Raw genomic sequence first — 25,322 nt, 5'->3', positions numbered from 1 at the left:
GGATCCTGGATGTCACAGAAGTTCAGAGGTATGTAGGATTAGGCTCACTACAAAATACTGTGGCAGCCCTGGCATTTTTCTTGGAGTCTCCTGTGGTACTGGTAGTCTCCTTTGATGTACTAATCTATGCACAGAATACAGGAGATTCAGGTACAGTTGCTTTCTATCTGAAGGAATTAAAAACATTTCTTTCGCTACTTTTGACTCAGTCGTCATGAAAATGCATGCTGAAACTCCAGCAGGTTTGAAAACTTCTCAAACTCTACTCTCTGAAGTAGTTTTCTTTCATTTCTGCTAAATAAAAGAACAACACTATTCTCACTATCAACCCAAATAATGATTTCCTTCAGATAAGCATACTTAATACATTATTTGAAAATGCAATTGTTTTTCTTGGCAGCATTGACCCCGGCTCTCTCCAGCTAGCATCCCATGCTCAGTTTTTCATTCCTGGACGGAATGAAAGAGTAATCACCAAGTTCCAGCAATACATGACGTGAATGAACTTCCTGTGTTTCACAGTCAAGGATCAGACCACAGTACAGCACAGAAAAAGATCAAGAGCCGGTAACATCAATAAACAATGACTTCCTTATCTCTATGAACAGTATGAAATTGCCAAACTCATTATCCCCTCTGGCCTTTGAGATCAAGGATCAGAAAGGGATTACATGATAAAGCAGAAGTAGATGATTCAACAGAGCAGTGACTTGCATCATTTTTCTCAAAGGAACTTCAAAACTGTTACCGGATATTTTTTATTCTGGTCTGAAAACCATTATCTATGGAGCTTTAGTGGAACCAGGCTATTTTTTCTGTCTTATGCTGTAAAAGATGCTGGTGTGTGGGATAGATGGATACCACAACCTTGGCTGCACTTACACATTAACAATACAGTTTGCTGTGTCTTACTTTCCAATGGTGCACATAACTAGCTGTCAGAATGCCTTTGGGATATTAGCTTTTAAATAATAATCTCCCTTATGCATGGTAGAAGTGATCAGAAGGAAATACTCTGAGAAGTTACACGAGCTGCTTTCTCCACCTTCCACTGAAGGTAAAAGACTCTGCTGGCCAAAGTGTCAGTAAAACTTTGGTATTTTGATTCTGTCTAAGTTAGAAATATCAAATAACATCAGTTTATTAAAAAAGTTTTCTTTCACCTTCAGTATGCTAGGGTATTGTTTAGAGATGCCTATATAGCAAACTCAACTTAGTATACCAGCATTCCTGAAAAAACAAAGTGTTATTAAATAATCAGTGGCTTCCTACCTTCAGGTCTTGCTCTCCTGGATATTTTGATTGTGAGCTTTGTTAGGCATATTAATTGAAGTGTATTTTCTGGGACAGGGAATTGCTATGTAGCTGTGCTTTGTCCCAGCACAGGTCAGGGAATTAACTGATCATTCAGCCAGACCCAGGAAAAAATAGTTCTGGGGTATGTGGAGATAAAGATATTCAGAATACTGAATCGTAGATGATTTTTTTTTTTTTAGAAGTAAAGATGTAGTTCAGAAAGTCATTTCACATTCCATCTGAATATGAGAGTGCACTTCTTTACTGTGAGGGTGACAGAGCAGTGGAACAGGTTGCCCAGAGAGGTTGAGGAGTCTCCTTCTCTGGAGATACTCAAAACCTTCCTGGATTCCATCCTGTGCAATGTGCTGTAGGTGATCCTGCTTGTCAGGGGGGTTGGACCAGGTGATTTTCAGAGGTCCCTTCCAACCTCAGCTGTTCTGTGATTCTGTGATTGGACTGCAATGGAAATAATTGTTTGCTACAAAAGGGTAGCTTAAATAAAGTCAGCACAATACAGACAGTTGCCACTGCAGTATTTTTCTTTTCTAGTTACCTGGTACTATGGGATGAATCAGAAAAAAATATACCAGTATAATATAGTATTATGTAGGAAAAATATATTAAAATAACAGTGTGCTGCATCCTTACCTTGGGGGAAATGTATAGTATTAAATTCTTAAATGGGTGATAATTAACAAGTATATCAAGCAACACACTCATTAAAGTTAATATATATATATTACTGATAAATGTAAGCTAAATAATAATAATAAAAAAGATAAACCTATTTGCATACATTCAATAAGAATATATATTTAATAAGAACTAATGACTTAGTTGGATACATTTAATAGGATTTAAGAAGAGTTTCCTCTGCCCTTTATTGAATGCTATCCAGTGTTTCAGGGTTTGACTGAACAAATGAATAGCAACATACCTGATTTGTGCTGGACAAAATCAGTGCACTGTTAAGAGGAGATTTTTCTCATTTTTTTTTTTCTCCCTCATGATTCGTGAGGTTTTGGGAATGTTTGCTGAAAGTAACTAATTCATATAATGAGTTAGATCTTTTGGTCTTCACCAGGAGTTAGCACGATCAAGAAGGAGGAAAAATTACATTTCACAATTTTGACAGTCATCCACACGTGAAGACCCTTGCAAAATTAATTTAACAGCCAAAGGTTCCCAAATAAGGAAGAATCTTATAGTATTTTATTTTTATTTTTATTTTTTTTGATGTATACACTAATTCAAAGAAAATATCTTTGTGGCAATTGAAGACCTGTGATGTAGGTAAAATCGGTATTAAATTTACTTAGCACTAAACCTGATTGAATTTGCAGACTGTATGAGTGGGATTCATCTTTTCTAATTTTAGCTTCCCACAAAGTAGCTAAAGGAGTATCTAATCTATCAATCATTTAGTCTCAACATAGTTCATGAAGAAATAGATACAACTTAGAGTGGAACTCATCCCATCCTAAGGTGGATGGCTGCCATAATCAGGATGAATTGCCCTTCAGAGCTGTCTGAGTGGGAACTATGGCTTGCACAGTTAAAGCATCTATTTAATTAATTCCTGAATTTGCTTCAGAGATAAAATATGAGGAGTTGCCTGTCTGAACCCACTGATCGTCCACATAGCCAGGGTAGACTAAGTATTTAACTTCTAGATAGATAAAGTAAGGTGAAGTGAATCCTGCTTTGAACTTTGGAAAAAAAAAAGAATTTTAGCAGAAATTTCCTCATTATTATGGTACTACAAATTACCATTTTTAAATATATAGAAAAGAAAATATTATCTGCTATATTTTTCCCCCAACTCAGAACATCATCAATGGCAAATTCAAATTTTAGAATTGTCTTACATACCTATATAAACTAAGCCATCCAGGAGAAATTTGAAATATATGTATATATATTTAATAATTGAAGACTATAGATTTTATAGGATTGTAGCAGTAATGTATTAATGTTACATGAAATAAAATACTGCATCAATAGTTAAAAGACAATAAAGTTAGAAACTTAGATTTTTTAACCTGTGTTATTATTTATTGCATACCTAGGAAAGCTAAAACCAGTGTAGGCCAACAAGCAGAGAGCATTCTTCTTGTAAGAGGAAAAAAAAAAGTACAATATTTATTTTTGTATAGATTTTACGTTTTTCATTATTTCTCTGAGTCCTTTTTGTACATGCCATCTATAAAGAACTATGACTGTAATATGAGTGTTCACAGCCCTCTATCTGCTCAGTGGAATGGTTTATGTTGTGGTGCATTTTTCCACCAAAAAAAAAAAAAAAAAAGTTACATTTGTCATCTTTTTTCAGGTAGGTGGAATTTTTCTGTCCTGTTTTTCCAGTTCATCCATGATGGTTCTTGAAATGCTGATTTCTTCCATGGTTCCTAAATGACCAATGATTGTTGCTCATGCTATACAGAAACTTGTACAGCTGAGCCAAACCATGCAGAAAGATGTCAAGTGAAAAAAAATGCAAAAAATACTCATGAAGGGAAGAACTCGTAGAATCTAAGAATTAGTAATTTAAATAATGGTTTGATACTCATATTTAGATTGCCATTTAGATTGCCATTTGCTTCAAGTCAAATGACAGCTTCTGGAGGCATTTCCCTTCCTCAAGGAGAGGACTTCATCGAGAGTCCTTCATCAACATTCACTGGTTTGGGGATTCTCCCTGAATCACTGGTAACAGTACACAGGGCATTTTAAAAAGAGCAAGATGTTCCTGTATCTTTGCCATAAATGTCACTTCAGTAAGATACACAAATAAAGTGAGAAAGGTAATTAGTTTTCACACAGAAAATTCCTGTAACATTTAATATACACAAACTTTTGAAGTGAGTATGAGACACATCTAAGATTTTCAAGAATTTCCCTGGCTGTTCAACCTTTTCTTCTTTTCACGGTACATTTTTTGGTAATTTGGAAGTGTGTTTCTTGCATGCACTGGATATGTGAAGGCAGAATGTTGTTTTCTAGAGAGATGATTTTCATGGTCATGCAGAAAGCTTTTACATCTTTGGAGTGCCCTGTGTTCAAGAGTAACATTCTGTGTTCAGGAGCTGAATTATCACTCATCCCTTAGGATTAAAGTAGGATGAATTGACATGCCTTTCTTATAAGAGAAACATACTGCTGGAACTGGAAGTTTTCTTTCCTTGGATGGTCACAACAGAGAAATAATATCTGTTGTTCCTCCCTTTTCCCCCTGCTCTTTTTCTCAGCAGTGTGCTGAAGAGTTTTGGTTTCAACCATTTTGTCAGTGCTAGGCAAGTGGCCAGTTCAGGAAATAGTTTAATAAATAATCTTCTTGTGAAACGGGATTTGGCAGGGGGATAAAATGTGTCTGCTAAACTGAGTGGATAATAGGGCCACCACTCTTAATGTTTAGTAAGGGACACAGCTTTCAATGTTTTTCTACCCTGTACTTCTTTTATTTCTTCCATCTCTATTAGGAGAGGGTCGAGGGAGCCCCATCAGCTGTTCTGGAAACAAATAAAAATTTGGCAGTGAGATGGAAGGCATACAAGAAGGGCAGAGCATTACAGCACTGTCCCACATTACAGAAGGAAGTTGGCCAGAACTGGTCATGTTAGCTATATCAGCACTGCTGCCTGTGCAGATCCGTGGAGACGTTACCTGGCCACATGCCAGACAATGGTGTTGCTTGTGTTGGCACCACTTAGGGCCAGCTCCTTCTGGAACAGACTGGCCACCTCCTCTCATGTACCACTTGGTTGTGTGCACGCTCTTGATTTTACACGATTTTTTTTTTTTTAATTCTTTGTTTCAGTCTGAAATAGTATGAAGAATGTACTACATCCACCAAAATGAACCTGAGGTGCTGTGCTGGGGTGTCAGAAGGCATAGAGGATATAGAGCTTTCTGAAGCAATATTGGAAAACTCTGGAGAGTGCCCAAACTTACAGAATGTCTAAGTGTTTTGGGAGTGGTCCCTCTAGTAGAACTTCTCTATAGAATCACACAGGTTATCTTGGAAAGAATTAGTAGGGATGACCTGAAAAAAAAAAAAAAAAAAAAAAAAAAAAAAAGATAAAACTATTGGTTGTGGCTCTTGTGGTCAGATTCTTTCCCTAGACTTCTTTTCTGCAGTGGGCTTGTTAATTCATTATCGGTGGATAGCTTTACAGGTGTGGAATGCTGGCAGTGCAGTCTAATTTAATGTTAGAAATACATTGTCTTTCTTCAGTGTCTTAGAAAATATATATTTTTTTTTTTTTCAGACAGAGAGATCCTGCATGTATCTTTTGTAAGTACTGTCGAAGTACAGAATTCCTCTTGGAATTCTGTCTTGTTTCTTGATGTTTTAGCATTCAAGTATTGACAGTTACATTATGTACTACACATCTTTTGTAGTGGTATTCTGGAGTAGAGTCATGTTCAGAGTGAATAGAAGGGAGATTTTGAAAAACGAGACTACATTTTCATGACACATGTTACTTATGAAGAGTGGCTGAAAATATGAGAGTCTGTGCTGGTAGAGTCATTGGTAGTGAAAAAGGCACTAAAATTCGTCTGTCTGCATAAGCAAAAATTCACCTCCATTATGTCCTGCACCTTTTTTCATCTTACATGTTTTGGTTATTAACACAGAATCAAAATAGCTTGACAGAGACAGAAATTAGAAGAGAACTGTAGATGGTAATGTAACACATATTTTTCCAAATTTCCTCTTTTAATGAAGGAATAGCATATAGGGTATACAAGTGCACGTATGTTCAATATACACATATAAAAGTCGATGAACACACATTTGTGTGCCTGGTAGGCCAACATTAAACTTGCTGTAGACTTCATAAAGAAATGGGACATCACTTTTGACTTACTGAGGCATATTGATCAGCCTTTTTTTACAGGATGTATGTTTTCTTTAAGAGTTCATCAAAAAAAATATTCTGTGTTATAGATTGCATTTGTGCAGTTGAATTTCAATGAATATTATATTTTAAAAGCAGATTAGTTACAGGAAAGTCTTTGTAGAGAAATCTCTGGAGGAGACAGTTTGATCTAATTTTCTACAGTGGAAATTCAGATTCAGATACTACAGGTTAATACAGAAGCTATAAGTAATAATAGTGCAGAAGATATAATTAAATATGTCAATAATATAGAATTTATAAGTAAATATGTAACTAAGATAACTGAGTTATACAGGTGAAACGGCAAAACTAATGACGATAATGGATTGCTAAGCTTGTCACCCTCAGAAATCTCTATAGTAAATTGGGAGAGACACTTTTTTTTGGCGTGATTCATCTCTCCATAAACATTTTGGTGTGATTCATCTTCCCATAAACATCTAAAATAGGTAAGATGAGTCACACCTTAAACATCCCCATTACTTTCCACTGAGAAAAAAAAAAGAGAATATGGTGTTCAGCTGAGGTGGTAGCTGAGATGAATCACCACCCTGTGTGCTTGTGTGATAGGTGTGATCAGGTGATGTAATCTTTTGCTGCCCTTTTTACTTGTGGGTTTGGGGTTTGGAGGTTCTCATTATTTAGTAACCAGCTCTGCTTTCATCAGTATTGGCATGCATACATTCAAAATCATTTATGAACTGAATGGTATGCCTTCTTTGGAAGGCACCATAACGTGTCTGATAATTTGTAGCACAGAGATAAATATGTATTAATAGCTGACATGACAATATATATTACTTCTAATAATATAAATCAGATTCTCATGCAGAGGCATTCAAAAATGCAGAGCATTTGAAGAGCAAGATGTTCAAATGTTCTCACATGTTCTGCCAGGTTCCACTAGAAATAGTTCAAGCCCAGATATCACCAATGTTGATCACACTTTTAACAGGTGAAGGACCTCCGCACAGTTACGGAGGAGGGTTGGAAGCATGTAAAGGATCTTCACTTGTCAAAATACATGCTTTGAAGTAGTTGTCTTTGGATATATAGAGGTAGCAAAAGACTGAAATAGGCAAATGTTTGTTTTTGTTAAATAAAAAAGGGAGCAGATAGATCATTTTAGACTGGTTAGCTTAATTTTAAGCAGAAATATTTAGAAATTAAGTACAAGAAGATATCAATTTGATAAGAAACAATATAATTTTATTTACTGGGGACAAGATGGGCCAAGTTAATCTCATTTCCCTGTATGTCAGGGAACCAAACTGTGGGTATGTGAGAAGAAGAGATGTTAAGTAACACCTTTAGGTGTTAAGTAATCACCTGACTTTACATATGTTCTCCGAACTAATCAACCTCTTTCTCTCTATAATTAGAGGGGAGAAACAGCATGATTTGTCTGATTTCCATGTGGACACCTAAACTGGGTCAGATGAATCATGCCCATTCCTCTCTACTGATTAGCTGTGATGCAGACATCTACTTTGGAGCTGCATTTGGGCTTTGTAGATGGTTGCAGTCAAGTGGGGGTGATCTAAGCTAAAATACCTAAAGGGAGGAAGAAGCAAATAATTTCTTTGCATTGGTGTGAATATATGAGAGGATGATGAAGCGCTGGAATGGTTTTCCTTGAGATTGTGGCCTCCCTGTGCTTTTTTAAAGAATAAGTTATATGAATGTGTTAATATGTGAGAACATAAATATAGTTAAACTTGCCCTGTGTTCAAAGGATGTATTAAAGGACATCTCATGTTCCTCCTAGCCCTGTGTTTCTATGTGGTTTTAAAACTTACTGAGACAGTTTCTAGCTTCTCATAAACTAGGTTACACAGATGTAAAGGGAATGGGGAGGTAACCATTCAATTTTGAGTTGTGCAATAGACGTGTACCCCTTGTTGTATTGCATGATGGGGTAGAATCACATAATAGAGTGGAATTCATAGGGGGGTTATAGTTTGGAAGAGACACGTTCCCAGCAACTATTATATCCATCTCCTTCCTGGAAGCTATTATGTGCCCTGGGAATGTATTAATTGGCAATGCTGTAACAGGACTTGCAAAACACAGCTTAGCAGAGCATATACAAATAGGGTGAAAGGCTACGAGCACCCCCTGTGAAGCTGGATGATAAAAATAGGTAATGTACTGTTATACTAATGTTGTCTCTAAATGGAAATAATGTATCATTTAAGAGTTTTTTTTTTTTTGGTTATGTATGAAAATAATTTGGTGAAGGTTAAAGAGCATTGAAATATAAAGCTCAGGGGAATAAGCACATTACCCCCTAGTTACATAATTATATATACTACAATAAACATTATTGATTTGAGTCTAAATTTAACCTCTACTGTTCTAGGATCCATTGAGTGAGCACTAATTAAACTTTAATAGTCATTAAAAAGCATCTTGCCAACCAAAATCAGATAGTAATTCATGAGATAATCTCATGAAAAGTCTCAATAACTATTAAAAGATAGGTTTTCAGAATTTTTCATAAAGTAGAGTGCATCTTGGACACATATGTGAACTGCATAAAGAAATCTAGGTTTTGACTTTTTGTTCATTGGTTTCATGAGGCCAGAAAGTTAGACTGAAAAGTGAGCTGGTTGGGTGACGTGGAAGGACTACAGAAATGCTATTCACCATTGAAGGGGGAAAATTCATGCAGCCAAAGCTGAATTACAGTTGAAGGTGGCCAGTATTGCTGGGGACAAAAAAAAAAGGGGGGGGGAGGGGGGGTCTTTAAGTGTGTTACCAGCAAAAGGAGGACCAGAGATAACATTGGTCTGTTACTTGATGAGGATGGTCACCTCACAAATAGGAAGGTAGATGAAACAGAGAGGTTTAATGCCTCTTTTGCCTCTGTCTTTAATGGTGATGATGGGCCCTGAGACCCCCTGGAGCCCTGAGCTGAAGGACTATGACTGTGGTAACTATAAGCTCCCATCCAACTCTAAACTTGTGCAGAATTTGCTGCTCCAGCTGGATGCACTTAAGTCTATGGAGCCTGATGGGATTCATTCCAGGGTACTCTCAAAGAGCTGGCTAATGTCATGATGACATTACCATCACATTACATCAGGCTGGCAGTCAGTCACTAGTGGGGTTTCTCTTTTATAAGTGATCTGGATGCAGGACTCAAATGCATATTAAGTAAGTTTGCTGATGATACTAAACTGGAAAGACCTGTTTACTCCCTCGGGGTGGAAAGGCCTTGCAAAGACATCTTGACAGAGTAGAGGGCTGAGCAACCACCAACAATATGAAGTTTACCAAGAGCAAGTGCCAGATTCTGCATCTGAGACAAGGTAACCCTGGATATACATACAGACTGGGGTATGAGAGGCTGGAGAGCAGCCCCGTGGAAGGGGATCTGAGGGTTCTGGTCGACAGCAAGTTAAATACGAGTCAACAGTGTGCGCTGGCAGCCAAAAAAGAGCTGTGTCATGGCGTGCATCAAGCATGGCATTGCTAGCTGGTTGAGGCAAGGGATTGTCCTGCTCTTCTCTGTGCTAGTGCAGCCTCACCTTGACCATTGTGTGCAGTTTTGGGCTCCACAATATAAGAAGGACATAAAAGTATTAGAGAGTGTCCAAAGGAGGGCAACAAGGATAGTGAAGGGTCTGGAGGGGAAGATGTATGAGGATCAGCTGAGGTCCCTTGGTTTGTTCAGCCCAGAGCAGAGCAGGCTGAAGGGAGGCCTCATGGTGGCCTGCAGCTCCCTCACGAGGGGAGCGGAGGGGCAGGCGCTGAGCTCTGCTCTCTGGGGACAGTGACAGGACCCGAGGGAACGGCATGGAGCTGGGACAGGGGAGGGTTAGGCTGGGTGTTAGGGAAAGGTTCTTCACCGAGAGCGTTGTTGGGGACTGGGGCAGGTTCCCCAGGCAAGTGGTCAAAGCAGCAAGCCAGCAGGAGTTCAGGAAGAGTTTGAACAATACTTTCAGACTTATGGGTTAATTTTTAGGTAGTCCTTTGTTGAGCCAGGAGTTGGATGCAGTGATTCCATGGGTTCTTTCCAACTCGGGATATTCTGTGATTCTGTGGAAGCCTGTAAGAGTGTCAGTTGGCAGCAAGCATAATACAAGTGAAAATAATAAATTTGTTTTTGTCCTCAGCTGTGACTACAGTAAAAAGTGCGTATGAATTTGAAGTAGAGCTAGAGGGAAGTGGCAAAGCTACTAGCAGCAATGGATCTTTTAACATGTATTTATTTAGTTCTTGATTTCTAAAGAATGGCTCATGAATTAGTGTAGAAATGAACTACTTTACACAGCACTGGTGAAGCTGCACCTGGAGTACTGTGTCCAGTTCTGGGTCCCCCAGTGCTGGAGAGACCTGGAATGAGTCCAATGAAGGGCTACCAAGATGATCAAGGGACTGGAGCACTTCTATGAGGAGAAGCTGAGCGTGTTGGGACTGTCAAGTTAGAAATGGTACATTTATTAACCTACCTGACACTTGCATACTTCAAATTCATTCCTTTTTTTTTTTTTGCGTAATTCTGCAAAGTAGGTACATGCTGGAGGGAAAGGATGCAATCCAGAGGGACCTGGACAGGCTTGAGAGGTGGGCCTGTACAAACCTCATGAGGTTCAACAAGGCCAAGGGCAAGGTCCTGCATCTGGTCTGGGGCAATCTTAAGCAAAAATACAGTCTGGGCGAAGAATGGATTGAGAGCAGCCCTGAGGAGAAGGACCTGGGGGCACTGATTGATGAAAACTCAACATGAGCAAGCAAGGTGCACTTGGAATCCAGAAAGCCAACTGTGTCCAGGTCTGCATCAAAAGAAGCATGGCCAGCAGGTCGAGAGAGGTGATTTTCCCCCTCTGCACTGCTCTCGTGAAGCTCCACCTGGAGTTCTGTGTTCAGCTCTGGGGCCCCCAGCACAAGGACATGGATGTATTAGAATGAGCCCAGAGGAAGGCCATGAGGATGATCAGAGAGCTGGAGCATCTCTGCTATGAAGACAGGCTGAGGCAGTTGGGGTTAGAATCACAGAATCATAGAAAAATTAAGATTGGAAAAGACCCTCAAGATCATCTCGTCCAACCATCACCCTACAACCAATGTTACCCAGTAAACCATGTCCCTAAGCACCATGTCCAACCTTTCCTTAAACACCCCCAGGGATGGTGACTCAACCACTTCCCTGGGCAACCCGTTACAATGCCTGACCACTCTTTCTGAGAAGAAATGTCTCCTAATTGTTTTAATTGTTGAAGAGTAGTGCTCTTTGTTCAATTATTTGTTTTAATTCTTCAAGAGTAGGGGCATGATATTTCTATTTTTCCACTCGCCAGGGACGTTGCCCGAATGCCAGGAGTTTTCAACTGTGATGGTGAGAGGCTTGGCAACTCCATCAGCCAGTTCCCTCAGGACCCTGGGATTCATGTCATCAGATCCCATAGACTTGTACCTCTTTAGATTCATCAGGTGGTCCTGAACCTGCTCTTCGCTTACAGTGGGTGGGACTTTGATCCCCCAGCCTCCATCTACAGGTTCAGGGAAATGAAAGACTTGGGAAGCCTGTCTACCAGTGCAGACGGAGACAAAGAAGTTGCTGAGTACCTCAGCCTTCTCCATGTCCGTTGGTACCAATTGCTCAGCTATAGAAACTCACTCCTAGGATAAGAAATTAGCCACCTATAATCGCCTACACACTACTATTTTCACCCCTCAGTCTATTTTCACAAATGTTAAAGGTGCATGATGGCCCTTGAGGACTCCTCCTGTCACTCCAGCGCAGCAGCCCAAAGGAAGCTGAGTCCTCTCTTGTGCTCTTCCTCGAGGCTCTGTGCAGAAGGGATGCCGCCTGTTGCACAAGGGCTGGGGGATGGGAAAGAAGCACTCACACAACCCCTGAGAATTGGCAAGAGTTCTTTATTGCCGGGACATCTTGCAGGTGAGCCTGAGGGATGTCCATGGTGTTTGGTGGCACCAAGCTAATGCTTGAGATGGGGCCTGTGTGAAGAGTAGGGAGCTCACCGGGCCCTCCTGTGATGCTGTTGGTGTGCTCACATAGCAGAGAGTGAAGACATGCTGGGGTAGTCAGAGCTCTGGTCTGGCTGAGGTGGATCCACCTCCATTGGTTCCTCCACATCATCTGGTGGATCCAGCTCCATGGGCTCCATGGTGTTTGGCAGAAGGACAAGCCAGTCCTTGCCCGGGACTGCCCACACGGGATGCCTTCCGTCTGGAATGTTTTCAGGCCAGGGTGCCGAACCAGGGGGTTATCCAGTTCCGTGCCTAGGTCCCATGCCACTGTCCAGTTCACTTCCATGTTTGACGCTGCCATCTGTTTTATGGCCATGGCTGGGTCCCACACTGTGTTCTGGATGACAGGGACGCCTCTGCTCCCCATGACTTTCCGGATGATGCTCCTGCCTTCACCCCATGCCACCCTTGTACCACTGGTTAGGCCCAGGCCCCCTGTCGCTGTATGGCTGAGGAGGCGGCCTGTTCCCTGCGTCGTTGCGGTGCCAGTGGTACTGCTTATAATAAGTGTCTGTGGGCCGCACGCCAGAGGTGCCTTGGGCACTGGTGTCTGTTGTGCCGCAGGCACGATCCCTCTGCCCATGACACTTCTCCTTCTTGTTAGGTGCTCTCCTTCTCAGTGCTTCCTTGGACGGCATTGCTGTCCTCACACCAAGGAGGCCTGCTGCTTGCCTTGCTGCTTTGGCTCTTCTTCCTGCCACACAAGCTGGCAGTCAGAGTGCCCAGAAGCCCAGCGAGTGGTGGGCCAGCTGCAGGGGTCCAGTTTTATAGGGCCCGCAGCAAGGGCGGGGCAGTGGTGGCCACTGTGACCTCAGCAAGCCTCTGTGATGGAGTGGCCCACGCGTGGCCAAAGGTGGCTGTGTTGGAAGTGACCTGGAAGATGCCCTCACGTGGAAGAAGGAGGAGGGCTGGGGGGGCTGAGGGCCCCTTTTCTGGGGCTGGCTCCCCCAGGCTGTTTGGCTTGCCAGAGAGACAGGCTGCCCCTCAGCCAGAGGGACTGCCCTCCACCTCCCATCCTGTGCCTTGGGTTTATTTTTAACACTGTTTTTTAGGTAATCAAAATTAATTTACGGAAAAGAACAGAAGCAAGGTGCATCTTCAGCCCTAATTACCATGTGTGCTTTGTGCTCTGAGTGAGGAATTTCTTCCTCACATCACCTCTAATCTAAATCACCCTTCCATTTGTTCAAAGCCTTGTTCCTTGTTTCCTGGCTACACTTCCTGATACAGAGTCCATCTCCAGCTTTCTTTTAGGCCACTTTTGTGGGTTAGGTTAGATGGCAAAACTGCAGGACCTTGCAAATTGCAGCCTTATCTACCATGTTCCACATGACGCTTTCCAGCTCAGGCTCTAGCCTCTCCTCAGGGTAACACAGAATCATAGCTCAGCCTTGAGAAGAGAAGGCTCTCGGGAGACCTTATAGTGGCCTTCCAGTACCTAAATGGGGGAAAGCTGTGGAGGGACACTGTCAGGGAGTGGAGTGATAGGACAAGTAGTAATGGCTTTCAACTAAAAGGGGGTAGGTTTAGATTAGGTAAAAGGAATAAATTCTTTACTTAGAGGGTGGTGAGGCACTGGAACAGGTGATGGTCTTTAAGGTCCCTTCCAACCCAAACCATTCTTTGATTCTGTGATTCTGTATCTTGGCCTGACTAAGTTTAAGTATACTAAGTATATATTATATAATGTTGGCTGTTGATTTATAACTGAATTACAATACTTCACTACTTGTTGGCCCACTACTGATACTGGAATTTTAATTTACTAAACTATTTATGGTAAGCACTATAGATGTTTGAAAAGTTAATACAGAATTTCAACCATACATGTTCTCATTTGGCAGCTTATGTATAACACTTATGTGTGGGAAGAAATGGTAAACTACAGAAAATGCAGTCACTTTTGCAATGCTATAGAAATTTGGTTTAAATTAATTTTCTAAGGTATGTGTACTATAAGGAAACTTCCCCCAGAGTATTAAAAATGAAAATTGCAGAGCTGGTTTAAAATCAATCCAAATTCAGTGGTGTACTATTTCTGTTACGTTTGATTAAAATCCAGTAGTAAAAAAAAAAATACTTTTTTTTTCTATTTCTTTCTCTCCTTGCTTTGTAATAGGAAACAAAGCATATGTATACTTTTGTGTCCTCTTTTAAAGCCAGCAATCTACTGGGTTGATTACTGTATTATGGTTTCTTTACATTTTAAAACAGTTTTTTTTTTTTTTTTTAGTCTTGTGTCGTGTTGCTTCTTACCAAAACCAGAAAGATTTTCTTTTTTCAAGAAATTAAGGGGCTAGTATATTGACAGCCCTGATTTTTGACTTAAGAATGTACAAATCATAATTTTTGTTTTAGCAAAAATATATAGTTGCATATTACCCATGGTAAATACTAGATACTACTCATGGTAGCACTGCAGGAAGTATCCATAGTGGTTACGACAAAGATCTCATAAAGGATGGAAATAAGAGGCACTGAACACCTGTGTGCCTGAAAATTAGAGAAGCAGTTATAAACAAGTGAGCATTTAATAACAGTAAAAAAAGCTTGTCTGGCTCATCTTAGTTATATTTAAATTGTCTTTTATATGTATTAGTTTTATGCTGATTGAAAGCTTGCCACTTATTTAATATGGCTGAGTAATTAAGACTGATAATGTTAGTCTGGGCCTATAGACTTAAAAAGATACAGAAACACATTGTTAAATCTATGCTTGCAGTATTGAATCAGCATAACCTGGTTAGTCCTTGAAGTCTCTAAAAGTATTTTAAGTAGATTGCTGTTGTAAATGTTCACAGGAGCTGTTCAATATTGTAAGTAAACATAGATCTGCTTTGCTCTCTGACATTGTTCAAGCTGTCTGTGGGCAAAACACATTTCTTGAGAGTTTTGGCGGTTATAAAGCAAGAAATGTGCCAGTAGAATAAGTCCGATTAACAAATTAAAAAATGAAATAAAATGCTAAAATGACAAACAGCGTGATGCAGAATTGTAAATCCAAGTGGCCAGTATTACCATATGCTGTCTCGAAAAGCAGAAATAGTCAATAAATCATGCAGCCGATTGTTGTATCCATTCATCTGTGGGTTGCTGAGGTACTAAAACATAATTCAGTCTCAGAAGTTTGTTATAGTTTAGACCACATTGTAAAATCTATTGATTATCCATGTGCAGCATGATTTATTCTTTCATCTAATGTTTGTGCTCTTGTTAATAGAATATTGCAGCTATAGATTATAGCAGACATCTTAGATCACATACTTTATGTTTTTTATCCATGAAAAAGTAATAATAAAAAATTGAAAAGGGTCATAGAAAATTTGTTCCTGTCATTCTAAAGAGATTATTGTAACATCATTATTTTACTAATATTACCTCCTTGAATAAATTTCATCTGAAACATTAGCAAATTTGTGTAGACTGGATCTACAGTTACAAAAATAGCCATTTTACTGGCTGTTATTTTAAACACTCTAAAACAGGAATCAATATGACTTAAATTTTTGTCTGATATTCTGTCTACTTCAGGCTTTCAAATTAAGGGTTCTTCAGTCAGTGATAACTAGATATCTAGAACTTACTTCAGTTCTTTAGACACAGCTATCTAGTACTATTTTAATTGCATAATACCCACATTAAACTGTCAGGTGTGATGCAAGACCTGCAGGATACCCATGCCCTCCTGGACAGGCAGCTAAATGGCATCTACCATTGGAAATGGTACTGAACGCTCTTCAGCCAGCTAAGTCAAGCCGCTGTGGTAGAGGCTGCCTTTATAGCTGGCAGCGATGTCATCCTCAGTGCAGTTGCCTTAAGGTGGGCATCTTGGTTAATCTGATGCTGTGTCTTAGTCAGCAAGCACTTCCACTAGTCAACATATGGGGTATGCTGAAGGTAGTTTCCTGTACTGAATGCAGGAATTGTCTCCACGGGGTATGGTAGGAGCCTAGCTGCATGTAGACTTCTAACTTTGGGAGTCTAACTTTTGAAACAGATCAAACCTTTTGCTGAATCACTGTGGTATTTGTCATGTGTACATGCTTATAGAGAAATTCACCTTATGAGAGAGGCACATATGTATGTGTCATAATAATGAGAATGAGACAAATTGAATGCATTTTCCTACTCTTTACAGGGTGCAGTCAACATTTTTTTTTCTTACTTATGTACATGCTAGAAGAATGGAAAAAAAGAGAAGTAGCAAAAATCCTTCCACCTTCTTGAGGATGGAAGAGAGTTAATAGGTAATAGGCAACAGAGCAATAGAGGTAATGACAAATTCTTACCTAAGCACGTATCTCATTTTTATTGGAAGAAACAATGCACAGAAAGTATAAGCAGATGAGTTAAATGTGTCTTGTCTTGATTTTTTCTCTTCATAAAGATGGCAATTTCAAACCCTCTGGAGTCAGTGAGAGTTATTTCATTGACCTAAACAAGCTTTTTATTGGAAATGAGACATTTATTCTTATGTATAGATGTATATTAAAGACATGATAGCCAGTCTTGGTGACTACATTAGAATTATTCTTGGTGTTCTGCTGTTCCTGAATATTGCTATTCATCAGACTTCAAATTGCTTCAGTAATTGCCTGATATCTTTTGACACTATTTGACTCTTCCTATTTTTAACATCACTGGTAGGACAGTATTGACTGCACTTCATGCTTTCCCTCAACTTTATTTCTATGGAGAACTCCATAGAAAAAGAAAAAGAATTTTTAAATGTGTCGAGTTCCCTTGAAGACCAGGTTACAGTCTTTCTAATAACACTGGTCCATTTATACTATTGCATCCCATGAACCCCTCCCTTTGTCTATTTGTGTCTTCTATGTTGCTTCTGAAGATTTTTAATTTTTATTTTTTAACACAGAATTGTAATTCTAAGGCATTAGATTCCATATTGAATGAATGAAATAAACTTACCGAGTCATAGAATCATAGAATCATAGAATGGCCTGGGGGGTTGAAAAGGACCTAGCCATAGCTGTCTAGTGGATAAAATGAGTTAATACTTGTAATACATGATGTTTCATTGTGTTTTTATTTTAAGCTCCTGGTAAGTTTCCTTTTGATTTCTATATTGCTCCTTTGCCTAACCTGAAATGCAAACTTCTCAGGCAGATCTCGGAATTCCTCAATGCAAACACTCTTTTTTTTTTTTTTTTTCCCTTTCTTTTTACACCTGTAAATCATAGATCAAGTCAGGACTGAATTCTTTTCCAATATATTTTAATTGTTTTGATAAAAACTACTCAGTGTACATAAGTATTACCACCTAACACATATAACTAAGTACAAATTTACCTATACAAGCTTAACAGGCTATGTTGATCTTGAGGCTTAGAGAGGGAGTATCCAGCACAATGACCAGTGAGAGAAATTCTCCATGTTCCATAACTTTGACCGCAGCAATTGACAGTCTAACCAGAGTTATTTAAAAGCATGTTCTCTTGTGTGTTTGGTACATTTCCTTCCTTTGGAAGACAAGAAGACAAACACTTTGTCTTTTAAAGGTTAGTTTTAATGGAATGGAAGAGTCATTTCAATTGTTTAATATTACTTTGGCCTATCCATTTAAGATAGCAAGAGGAAAGACTTGAGGTAGAATGACTAAGAGCATTTAACTTTTTATTGCAAGTTGCAGAATGAGTTGTGGGATGAGAGAGATCACATACGTATATGTAGGCAGTAATGCTTTGTTATATTTTGTAGCTTAATAACTCAGCTTACAGCTGATTCCATTTATATTTGTTCAGACTGTACTTAATAAATTCTTCCAAGAATACAGATGAATTATTACAGTGTTGTAACTTTATTTGTAAGGTGTTTGCTTGTATAGAAAATGTAGTTGTCAGAGTTTGTGAGTATTCTCTCTGCATAAATTCTAATTTATAATCTTTACAAAAATGCTTTCAGGATAAATGTAAAAGATAAGTATTTAAGTATTCTAGGTATTTATTTTTTTTTCTAAGTATTTATTTATCTAAGTATTTATTTTTTTATTACAGAAACCTTTGAAACACTCATCAAACTAGCTGAGAATTACACAAGCACACTTTTCTGCAATGTGTATAGGAACATGGCTGCTGAGGCTGCTACACGTGTTCAGGAGTTTTTCACAGATGTTGGACTCTTCATATTTGGCACAGACATCAGCACAGAGGAATTTGTCAACAGATTTTTTGACAACCTGTTCCCAGTGGTCTACAATCACATTATTAACCCTGGTCAGACTGATGTTTCACTGGAATATGCGGAGTGCCTTCGAATGGCAAGGAGAGATATCAGACCCTTTGGCAACATTCCCAAGAAGGTCATAGTACAAATGGGAAGATCACTGTTACCCAGCCGGACTTTCCTGCAGGCTCTGAATTTGGGGATTGAAGTTATCAATACAACAGATCATCTGCATTTCTCTAAAGACTGCAGCAGAGCTTTACTGAGAATGCAGTACTGCCCCCATTGCCAAGGGCTGACTTTAAGTAAGCCCTGTATGGGCTACTGCCTCAATGTCATCCGAGGCTGCTTAGCCTACATGGCAGAAGTTGATCTTCATTGGCAGGCATATATTCAGTCTTTGGAGGAGCTCTCAAGCGCCATGCGTGGGACATACGACATTGAGCACGTGCTTCTAAACTTCCATTCAGTTGTTAATGATGCTCTCATTCAAGCTCGTGTACACGGATCTGAATTATCTGAGCAGGTAAGAAGCTGTTATCCATGCTTGGTGCAAACAGGACACTAGAGAAAGTAGCGCTAATAGCTAGTACTTGTGTGGCCTTTTTCATGGCAATGAACACATTTGTATCCAGATTCAGTTTTATTTAACGTGTTTTTCCAACACTATAGTTTGATGTAACTTAATCATCCACTTGAACTTCTAATTTCACATAATGAATTCACAAGTTTGGCATCAAGTTGAGATTCAGCATTTTGGCAGCATTTAAATTAAAGGATTTTCAAAAGGACAGAAATTCATAAATGTGTATTTTAAAATCAGAATCATTTAAATATTTGAACTAATGTTGAAAAATGTTTTCCCTTGAAACCACAGATATTTCAAAATTTTGCTGAGTGAAAATTTTGTTGCACATTTGAATGGAAACTTCAATTCCTTCACCCTTTTTGTTTAGAAGTTGACATTTTCAATAGATGTACCAAATAGTTTTAGGTTTAACTTTACAGCTGCATCTCTTAAGTTATCTTAATTTTACAACTGCATCTCTTAATTTATCTTATCTCCCTTCTACACTGACCAAGTGTAAAAAGTGGAATGTGTTGTAAATTTTGGAAGTTTAAAATATTAAAAGGAGGGGAGTAAATTATCTTGTGAAAAGTAACTCCACAAATATATATTCTCCATATGTTCAAATATTCTTTAACGATAAAATAATATCCCAAGGTTTGTGAAAATGACAGTGTAAGTCTCAGCATTAATATTTGTTTTTGGACTGGAATCTTACAGCTTTTCAGAGCACAAAAACCTTTTTTTTCACGAACTCTACGTAAGAAAAAAATGTTTAATCATGTTATTGCTATATCCTCGTAACTATAAATACAAGCAATTCTTACTTTAGCTACCAATGGCCTGCCTCACAGAACCTATGAAGTATATTATTTGCATAATATAGGTTGCAGAGAAAGTGTAGCACAGTTCATCTGCAACATGAACTAAGTCCTTCCTTATATAAATTTAAGAGAAAAAGCAAGTTAAGTGGCAGCTATCCTATCTGTGAGTGCCTGAAGTGAAAAATTTAAATACGGTTTGGGAAAATACATGGTATTTAGCTACACATTAGAATTAAAGTATATCTGCAAATTCATTAAAGTTGTGTAAGTAGCAAAATTTAAATTCTTCCTATATTTAATCCATGATATATTTTTTAAGTATATTTTTCTCTGTATATCTTCATGCAGATTTCACTGACAGTGGCATATTCTGTCCTTAAAGCTGGATTGGATATCTTGGTCTAGGTAGATGTCTTCACTTTTGGAGGGTACACAGGTCCATTTATGGCTGTGCACCACTGTGGGGTGGCAGGTACCAATAATACTTCTAGGGATACTACAACTTTACTCCTTACTTGACTAGCTGCAGCTGAAACAGCATTTTCTGCTAAGCAGCTGACAATAAATTACTTGCCCTAGCATAGTAAATAGAGGATTCATCATTTCTTACTGTGTTAAAACCCACAGTCTATTAAAACAGGTTTTTAATTCTGCTTGTAGTCAGTCAGTAATAGGTAAATTGACCATCTCTCAGAATTTCCCATTTGATCTACTTTACACAAGGCAGCTACTTTAGCCAGGATCCCTAGCTACTGAACTGTATTCAGAAAAGCTGTGATTTTTGAACAGGTTTTTCACTAACATTTTGGCTTAAAGGTTCCTTACTGATGTCTGTCCAATTCCTAATGTGTTCCCAAGCTACATTTGCCTTTTAGGGATAGTCCCTGCTCCTCTTAAGATTTTATTTATTTTTAAAAAATCTTTTACCCTATGGTTTTCAGGAATGAGCTAGGAAAAGCAAGTAAAGATTCAAGGAAGGGCCTCTTTTCTGCTTCATGCTGGGTCATTTGGTATGAAAAAAGCTCCCCTCTCAAGATTTAGGGTTGCATTTTGAAGAGTATACCAACATTGCCCCAGGCTTAAGGTCTCTTGGCACACTTATGTTTTCAAAATGGAAGTTTTTACTCTCCAAAATACTATCTTTCATGCAATTTGAATGAAAAACTAAATGGGTGAAGAGTCCTTCACCCAGTGTTTCAGCGTTATGAAAAATTCAGATTGGTCCAAACCAAAGTGTTTTATTTTGATATTTCTGAAAACTTTATGTCTTTCTTGTCCCTTTCCCTCACAAGACATCAGAAATATGAAAATCTATTATGCAGTGATATTTTGTGGCAATGCATTTGCTTGAAGATCAACTGTTTACTTCTGTTACAGTAAGATCTTTTCATATAGAATCACTTCCAAACCTGAAAAGCTAAAAAAATCATTTTTCACTCAGTCTGCATCAGATCCATGTGTTTAGACTGTTCATAAACCTTATAGCATCTTTCACTTAATCTCTTTATTACAGTTGATCAGTTCTTTCCTTCTTTGATATGTAATTGGGTCAATAAGACTGTGATACATTGATCCCTTGAAGCATGGTGATTTAGTTGGTCAGTACTGAACTGTTGATAATGGCTTGAGTATAGTTCAGACTTGCCCATACATTGGCTATAAAAGCTGATTCTGACATGGAATAAAGACAGTCTCTCAGCTTTTAGAAGAAGAGGATACGATTTCTGTTGAAATTGGCTCATTAAAATTTATTTATTTATCTTCAGAGTGACTCATGAACTATTTCAAATTTAGATAAGCAATTAATGCATCAGTGATCCTAACAGACACAGAGAAGATGATTGTGAGCCAGCAAATAATGGCTTGCTTAGGCATTCAGCAGTCTCTGCAGTTTTAAAGCTGAATTTCATCACAGTAAGTACTTTTTTTTGAATCTTAAAGAAGCAGATAGAAGAAAAAAAATCTTAAAATGTATGGAAATATGGAATATGCATATGCAAATGTTAATGTAAGAATCAGCAGTGTATCCTATTCAGTGATACGTGTATTTGTATAGCTCTGTATCTAATCATATGTATGTTTGAGTAAATAAGTATATGTAAAGGATTTATTTCTAATGTGCAGTGTGTTTATCTGTATTTAAATCTAGTGTATATTCTTACATTATGTTCTTCTGTTTAGTGTGGAAAGAGCAATGCCTACATAACACCACTTCCTGTTACAAAACTTTTTTTTTTTTTTTTTTTCCAGTAATTTACAACTTGTTCACTTTTCTGCTTGGGTCAGCAGAGCAGTGCCACACTGTCTACAGTTCCAATCTCTCCTTCCCTTTGTTCTTCCTATTTTGAATTCACACCTTTAATTCCTTCTTCCAACAGTTCCATTTACTGACAGATAAATGCAGCATCAGTTCATAATCTTTATACCTGGACATTTTTCCATGCTATTCCACAGACTCTACTGGAAATCTGTGGTTGTGCAAATATTCACATATTTATATATGCTCACATGTATATATACATATATATATAGGCATATAATTAATGCCAGTTCTGTTCTGTGCTCCTGAAGCCTACGTATGTCCATTTATGCACTGTTTATGCTCAGTGCAGCGGGTTCTATGCTTTTTAGCTAGTAGGAGCTGAAATAGAAACATTTTTAGCAGTCTTCTGCATGTACACTCATGCAAATGTAATGCCATAGAGTTTTAAGAGAGCAGCATCGTACAAAGCAAGAATAGAATAAGCTATTTGTTATTACAATAATTTGAAAAAGATGATATTGTGCAGTTGTTATCCACTACGTAACAGGTAAAAATGCCTGTTTCTATATAGGACCCTGTAACTTCTTCCTATGCTCTCTATGCTAAGCAACGTGCCATTTTTTGTGAGCTATGGCATAGTCAGGAAAATCTCCAGTGAGGGCAACTATACAGGCTGATGAATACGCAAGAACTTTGTAACACATTTAAACGTTGTTTAAGGGAAAGTAAAAAAAAAAGAAACTATGGAAATTTTTTACAAGTGGTCATAAATTATTTCATGTTACTTCCATTTTACAGATATTATCTAGACACTGCATCTCAGTCATGAGATAGAAGGAAATAGATTTTAGTAAGATTTCTAAAGTTCTAGTGTAGATGGACCATAGTGTCCCCTGTGGAAGAGTGTGTACTTGTACCCGTTATACATGTGCTGATGGTAGGTAGGGTCACCTGCCATGGAAAGGCAAGTTCCCATGTCACTCACAATGTGTCTCAATGACAGCTTAAGCCAGCCTCACCTTGGCTTGCTAAGTCTTGCTCTGGCATCATCCTCAGCTATGTTTTTCCATCCCTTTTCTTGTGTGGATGCTGGTTAGAAAGCTTAAAAATAAGCTGATCAGGGAGCCCTGATGTTGTTTCGTGGTGTGAGGACTTGTGCTGTCATGTGTTGGGTAAAGCAGCATGGAGGACTTGAGAGGAGGTGAAATGGGTTTGAGGCAAGAGCTGAAGGAGGAGGGGAAGGGATCAGTAAAGAAAAGAATTAGAAAAGGCATAAGCCTTTATAATTAAAATCTTTCCTGCAAACTAAATTTAACATTAAGCTATTGTTGTTGAATCCCAAAAGATCAACGATGTCTGAGATTAATAGTGAGTAAAAGAGATGAAAAGAAATATCGATTAGTTGTTCATTGTATATTCGGGGCACTCATGATTTGGGGATCTGGAGGAAAATGAAGTATGTGACTATGATGTAGAAAGCTATATATGCATACAAAGACATGCATATATTTCTCTTATCTTAGCCTAATCCTGAAAGAAATTCTAAGTTATATGTCTTCTGAAAATGTGCATGATTATATTGTACAGAAAGAGACTTTTGTCCTGCTCTTTTTTTTTTTTTTTTAATACTGTTGATAATAGGAAAAAAAAATCTTTCTTGTGCTGTAAAATGCCATTGCTAAGAAGGTAATAGACCATATTTAGCACTCTGCTTACTTATTATTTTTCTGAAATGAATAGCTATATTGGGCTTGTGTGGCTAGGGCAAAAAATAGCTGCACAACTAGGATAGAGAAGAGTAAGCAAGAACCCTGCAGACACCAAGGTCAGTGCAGGAGGTGCTCCAGGCAGGCAGCAGCAGTTCCCCTGTGGCCTGTGGAGAGGCCCCTGGTGGAGCAGGCTGTCCCCCTGCAGCCCATGGGTCCCACATGGAGCAGATCTCCACGCTGCAGCCCGTGGAGGAGCCCCCGGTGGAGCAGGCCCCGGGCCGGAGCTGCAGCCCGTGGAGAGGAGCCCATGTGGGAGCAGGGGTTCTGGGGGGAGCTGCCGCCCACTGGGGGACCCGTGATGGAGCAGTTTGCTCCTGATGGATGGATGGACCCCATGGTATGGAGCCATGTGGGAGCAGTTCTTGAAGAGCTGCTGCCTGTGGGCAGCCCCTGCAGGATGAGTTCAGGAAGGACGGCATCGCGTGGGAGGGACCCCACATGGAGCAGGGGCAGAGAGTGACTGTGAAGGAGAGGTGGAGATGAAGCGTTAGGGACCGACCACAGCCCCCATTTCCCGTTCCCCTGCACTGCTTGGGGGGAAGAGGTGGTACAGGATGGTTGGGAGGAAGGTGTTTTTAGTTTGCTTTTAGTTTCTCAGTCTTCTAATCTGCTAGTGACAGGCAATAAATTATATTAATCTCCTCATGCTGAGTCTATTTTGCCTGTAACAATAATTGCTGGATGATCTGCCTGTCCTTATCTCAATCCTTGAACCCTTTTCATCTTTTTCTCTTATTTTCACCATGAGAGAATGATTGTGGTTGAGTTCAGCTGCCCAACTGGGTAAAACCACCACACTAGCGATAAATACCTAAGCAGTCTGAACTGCTGCAGTAGTGACATGTTGAATTTCATATTCCTATGAAGAGAGATATTAAAAAACATTATCATTAGCATATTTGTTTTTCTGTTCATTCTAGGTTTATGTAGCTACTTTTTACTGGGGCTTTTCTAGTGCAAAATTGCACAACTTTATTCAATGCCATTCCAGAATATAAAGTACTTATAGAAATATACTAAACCAATTCATTCCTGAGATTTAAAAAAGAAACTGAATGAAGACAATGAAAAACACATTTGGATGACCCAAATACACACTTATACACTTGCAAGCCACAGTACAATTGCAGTTTTGATTTTGGGGAAGGAGGAAGCTTGATGGTCAACAAAAGACCAGATTAACAGTATTTCTAATTGTGGGAAGTGCCATACCTGAATATTTAGTAACTTTCATAATGTGACAGGTTGAGGCACTTAAAGAGTTGCAAGAAATGGGCATCTTTTGAAATAGCTATCCTGTGAATCCACTGCCTTACTATCTAAATCCCTTTTATTTGCTTATATACCTCCAAATATAGCAGTATTGTGCATACTGCTTCATAGCTACTGCACTTTGGTTGCTTACTAAGAGTGGATTCATGTTAAATAAGTTCACAAGCTATTTGATCATATTAAAAATAAAACTTGAATTGCTCTATTTTTAAGGAATCTTAATATTGGAAAATGCTAATT

The 25,322-nt window shown here is 38.8% G+C and overlaps 1 protein-coding gene across 9 annotated transcripts in view; it reads left to right on the top strand.

The window, feature by feature from the left end:
* Positions 1-25,322, top strand: part of GPC5 (glypican 5) — a 783,354-nt gene that overhangs the window by 103,381 nt on the left and 654,651 nt on the right. For all 9 annotated transcript variants that reach the window (XM_035319367.1, XM_035319357.1, XM_035319400.1 and 6 more), the window contains exon 3: positions 18,218-18,912. In XM_035319367.1, coding sequence (XP_035175258.1) covers positions 18,218-18,912 — 695 coding nt within the window. The remainder of the gene's footprint in view (positions 1-18,217; positions 18,913-25,322) is intronic.

The sequence above is a fragment of the Oxyura jamaicensis genome, chromosome 1 (genome assembly GCF_011077185.1).
Source record: "Oxyura jamaicensis isolate SHBP4307 breed ruddy duck chromosome 1, BPBGC_Ojam_1.0, whole genome shotgun sequence".
Classification (NCBI taxonomy): domain Eukaryota; kingdom Metazoa; phylum Chordata; class Aves; order Anseriformes; family Anatidae; genus Oxyura; species Oxyura jamaicensis.
Note: the sequence above shows the minus strand (reverse complement) of the source record. Positions and strands in the feature narration are given on the sequence as shown.